The sequence below is a fragment of the Helianthus annuus genome, chromosome 6 (genome assembly GCF_002127325.2).
Source record: "Helianthus annuus cultivar XRQ/B chromosome 6, HanXRQr2.0-SUNRISE, whole genome shotgun sequence".
In the NCBI taxonomy this organism is placed as follows: domain Eukaryota; kingdom Viridiplantae; phylum Streptophyta; class Magnoliopsida; order Asterales; family Asteraceae; genus Helianthus; species Helianthus annuus.
In genome coordinates this window covers 36,996,827-37,001,640 of record NC_035438.2, presented here as the reverse complement: position 1 = coordinate 37,001,640, position 4,814 = coordinate 36,996,827, and the positions used below count along the sequence as shown (strand labels likewise).

Genomic DNA, 4,814 nt, shown 5'->3' with positions numbered 1-4,814 from the left:
GGTCTGTGTTTGGCGACCAAAGAAGGAATCAAACCTTCCATGTTTGAGAAGCTCCTGTGTAGGTTTGTATTATTATATATATATATATATATATTTTTTTTTTTTTGGGTTTGGTTTAGTAAAGTGTAGAGATAAAGAAGAAGATAGAGAGTTTTGGAAGGGAAGACTAAGGTGAGCGGTTGGTTAAAAAAATGAGGAGATTAGGGTTAGTATTAAAGAGTGTAATTAATAAAAATTAGTTGGAAGGTAAAGCAGTAATAAATAAAAAGGGTCCAATGGCTGCATATTAGTTGGCCCAAGTTTTAAAAATCTCTCATGTTTTCTATTAATATTTCAAGATGTTAATAACCCAAAAAAATGAAACAATGGAAATCATGTGTGGCTGCAAGGCCTTAGATCTTTTCCTTTTTTTTTTTTATACGTTGTGGCCCCTAATGTTTCATGTCAGCATAATATAAGGCATTTTGTGTAATAATAACATATAATTAAGTAACCATTATGTAAGTAATTAGGTATATTATAAGGTAAGGTGTATTATGTATTATAATATAAGATTAAGTATTTTATTTAGGCAAATACACATTGTTTATATATGTTAATGAAATTAAATAAGTTTGTATAAAACGAAGTATAGATTGTGTATCAAGTGTTTGCACGTATCGGATATCTAGAGTCGCATATTTGTTGTAAGTTACACATGTGTTTACAAGGGTACGGGTATGTATCAAATGTATATAAAATGTTTAAGCTCGTAATAAGAAGAATAAACGGAGTATAATTCGTATGAAATAATAAATTTTATTTCGATCGAAGTCTCACATTTACAATGGTTTGAAATGAAGTACGATTACAAAGGAAACGAGTTTCTGAAAATAGGATTACAAGATGAACTTTCAAAAAAAAACGAAAATCTCCGAAAAACGAGGCGTTACAATACCGTTAATTGCTTTTCTTGCGTTGACATGAGCATGGAAGAATTTTGAGTTTTCGTCTCCATCTAACGCCCACTTCGTCCTAGAACGCTGCTTCAAATCCATAGTCTTCCTTCTTTCAATTTCCAACAACAACTTTTTGTTTTCCAGATACGACCACTCTTCTTCTTCTAATAAACCTCTGGTCTCCATTATATTTTCTAACTCTTCCATTTTAGCAACCGCCAAATTGGCCAAATCCCCCTCTTTTTTCTTCGCTTCATCTCTCCAAGCCTTGAGCCCCTTCCTAATCAACGAAAACTTTTGAGCTAAAATCAAGTCTGGCTGCCCAGTAAAATTAATTCCCTCTAGAGACTTTTCGACGGCTTCTTTGTAACCTTCTTTCCCCAACCATGAGTTAAAAACTCTAAAGGGTTTGGCACCAAAATTCCTAGCTCTGGTAATAAGCAAAATGGGACCGTGATCCGAATAAGAAGCCGATAGAGCCCTGAAAGTCGCGTCCGGCCAACGGTTAAAAAAATCAGAACAAACCAAAAATCTATCGATTTTGCTTAATTTTTTTTCCATTTCCTCTTATGCAAGTAAACCTCCTTCCTTTTAAATCGTATTCAAGCAGCCCCGAATTAAAAATAAAATTGTTGAAGTTCGTGGTACATGATAAATTAAGCCTGGAATTCCTCCTTTCGCTGGAGTCCCTGACCGCATTGAAATCCCCCCCTACCAGCCACAAACCCGTATAATCCTCAATAGCCGCTGATAACTCGTTCCACACACCAAGCTTAGCGTTAACCGATTCCGGAGCATAAACATTCGCCACATTCAGCTCCAGACCGCTACCTTTGATCTTACCATTCACAATTAAAAAGTATATGTTTTTAACAAAAGACACTGCTTCGAATACTCTTGTATCCCAAATACACATAATTCCTCCTGACATACCCACCGAACAAACGAATTCCATACCAAAGTCTCCTTTACCCCAAAAATTGGCGATGTTAACTCTAGAGAAATCCTCTTTTTTAGTCTCCTGAATTAATATTTATGTCTAATATCTTTATGCCGAAGGTTAGATTGTTTGACTTCAATAGTTAATTTTAATATATCAATTTGGTTTATCTATTAAACTTATTTCCTTTCGCCTAACCATGCTTAGATTGTGATTGAAGACTTGAATAAGCAAAAGAGGTGTTTGGGATTGCTTTTTCGAATGACTTATAAGTAGGGGCAAAAGTCTACGTCATCATCAATTAACAATGCGTCCTATAAGACATGGTCATGCTGTTCGACAATTGCGTGATCTAAATTTTTCCGGGTATCACTTAGGTTTGTTATTTATATTTGAACGAGTTAACGTAATCCGCGCGTTGCGGCGGGTGTTAATTATAAATGGCTTATTATGTTTAATCCGAATTGAATAACTTTCCGTTGACCCTATCATTAATATCATCAAATACTAATTTTATTTGTCAAATCTGAAAACTTTAACCCAATGTATCGTAGTAATTCATTTATCATATTGTCGTATGGAAAACTAAAGATTGTGAGTAAATAATTCGACATGTTGACCAATTAATCGCATAACTTTCATTGTTAGTTTCTTCAATGAATTGATATTGCACATTGTTGATTAGTAAACCGGAAAATTAAGAGATTCATTTAGATAATGACCATAGATGTCCATTGGTTAACAACTAAAAGTTTATGGTTTCCACCAAAGTCATTATTTTCCCTTTGGTTTGTGATAACCGATAAATGGGCATATGTTTATCCACTGAATTCACACCATGCCCCACAAAAGCATACATTTAATCATTTTATGGATTTATAATTTGGTTTTGGTTACCAAAAATGATTGTCACTAAAAGATCATCATCCTGTAAAACATTGAAAGAAATTAAATTTCTTTATTGTTGAAAGAGAACAACATGAAACCTAACAAAAAATTCAGTTTTTGCAAAAACAAAATGACCATTAGTGATATACAACTTCTAATATGCAAATAGCTTAACATGAATCTGCAAATTCTTCAAACTCATCAAACAAAACCCACATACAAAATGTAAAGAATGCAGAGGACCAAATAATCATAAAAGAACCGAAGTAATAAAAACGATAGGAATAAAAACACACCTTAATTGAAACTTCACATTATGTTGTGAAAACGTATGTCGGCAAATCGGTGATGAACGGAAATGAATGATGATGCGAGGCAAAGTAGAGAGAATCGGCGAGGCGGTGGTACATGAAATATGGTGTGTGCGCAGAATGATTTTTTATACATTTGGGCAATATTTCATTTTGTTATTCAAACCGACGTAGTAATGTTTCGAGATGTCTCGTTGTTGCTTTTTTATTTGTTTACAATTGGGCAATAGTCGTCATGTTAATTAAGAAGAACCGTCGCAATGTTTTGGTGTTTGAAAACAAAATACCATAATTTTCATTAATATGGTTCAGAAGTGTATTACGAAAAAAAGCATAGTAAATCCAAGAAAAGATAAAAACCTTTCTTAATATTTTATTTGTTTTTAGTTGATAATAGTAATAGCGTTCTATTGGTTCACCGAACATCATAATTTTTCAGTTTTTAAAAAGTTTTAAAAAATAGTTTAAAGGGTTGTAACTTTTGGGGAAGTGGTGTGATAGATTTATAAATTATAAGTGTGACTTTTTGTAAGAGATGTGATGTGTTTAAAATTAGTTTAAAGGGTTGTGACTTTTTGAAGGATGTGATATATCTAAAACTTTTTGTAACGGTTGTGATATATTTAAATTAGTTTGAAGGGTTGTGACTTACTCAAGGGGTAATACGAAGGGTTGTGACTTTTTGTAAAGGGTATGATATATTAAAAAGTAGTTTAAAGGGTTGTGACTTTTTGAAGGGGTGTGAAAGATCTATAAGTGTGAGTTTTTATAAGAGATCTGATGTGTTAAAATTAGTTTAGAGGGTTATGACTTTTTGAAGGGGTGCGATTCAAACCATTGTGTTTTAAGTTATTTTTAGTATATATAATATATAATATAATATAATAAATAAATGAAAAGGTGTGAGTAAAATATACTAAAGGATGTGACTTTTAAATAAATAAGACATAACCCAAGTTACTAATTGTATAAGGGTATAATATGCTTATTGGTATAAGTCTTAGGTAGGTTGTATTCCTGGTCGAATAGTATGCTAAACACTAAGTTCGGAAAAAGGTGTTATTTGGGTGCATGTTCTACTGGGTAGAAACCAACTGTCAAGGTTTGAGAAAATATCCTAAAAGTTCTGTTTTTATATGAACGCTTCTAAGCAAGCCAAATTCTTTATTGAACATTGAACTTAAGATTCTTTATTAAACCAAAATCTGTTACACACCTAGTCACATAACCAACATAGAACTCTTGAAGATAAGAGAATGTGTCGTACGTCGTCGACACAACCGTCAATTGACGATTTTAGCAAAGTAGTAGCCAAGAATTAATCATGGTTAATGAATCATTTAATTCGGATGTATTAAAGATGGAATAGGACAAGTTTTATGCCTTAGATATTATCAATTAGGTTGTTAAGTTGATAAAATATCAAATGAGTCGCCCCTAATCTCAGCCCACATCCCAACCGATGTAACAACTGTAGCAAGAAATCGGTTCATACTTAATGTCAGGTTTTCTTCGGTTCTTGGACCGAACTGACCCGAACCCGATCTAATACAAATTGTTGGAACCTACCTGTGGACCTACCTTAATCGGGTCGGTTCAGTTTGGGTATTTTTTCGATTCGGTTTTTGGTTTTTATCGGTCCGGACCAAAATATGCTCACCCCTAATAATTAGATTTGACTTATTGTTCATATTAAAATAAGTAAATTATAATTAATCAATGTGTATTGCAAAGATG

At 33.1% G+C, this 4,814-nt stretch overlaps 1 protein-coding gene across 1 annotated transcript; it reads right to left on the bottom strand.

Annotated features, from left to right (window-relative positions):
• Positions 1-893: 893 nt before the first annotated feature.
• Positions 894-1,854, bottom strand: LOC110867102. The gene is made up of 2 exons (XM_022116239.1): positions 1,520-1,854; positions 894-1,419 (listed from the first exon to the last, which is right to left on the bottom strand). The coding sequence occupies exons 1-2, from the start codon at positions 1,852-1,854 to the stop codon at positions 894-896; spliced, it is 861 nt and encodes a 286-aa protein (XP_021971931.1).
• Between the last annotated feature and the right edge of the window lie 2,960 nt (positions 1,855-4,814).

Bases quoted from the DNA above. Each gene is read 5' to 3' on its own strand.
- LOC110867102 (XM_022116239.1), bottom strand. From the start codon at position 1,854: ATGTGTATTTGGGATACAAGAGTATTCGAAGCAGTGTCTTTTGTTAAA. The intron at 1,420-1,519 runs GTTTACTTGCAT...CGCGACTTTCAG, and splicing joins TACGATTTAAAAGGAAGGAG to GGCTCTATCGGCTTCTTATT.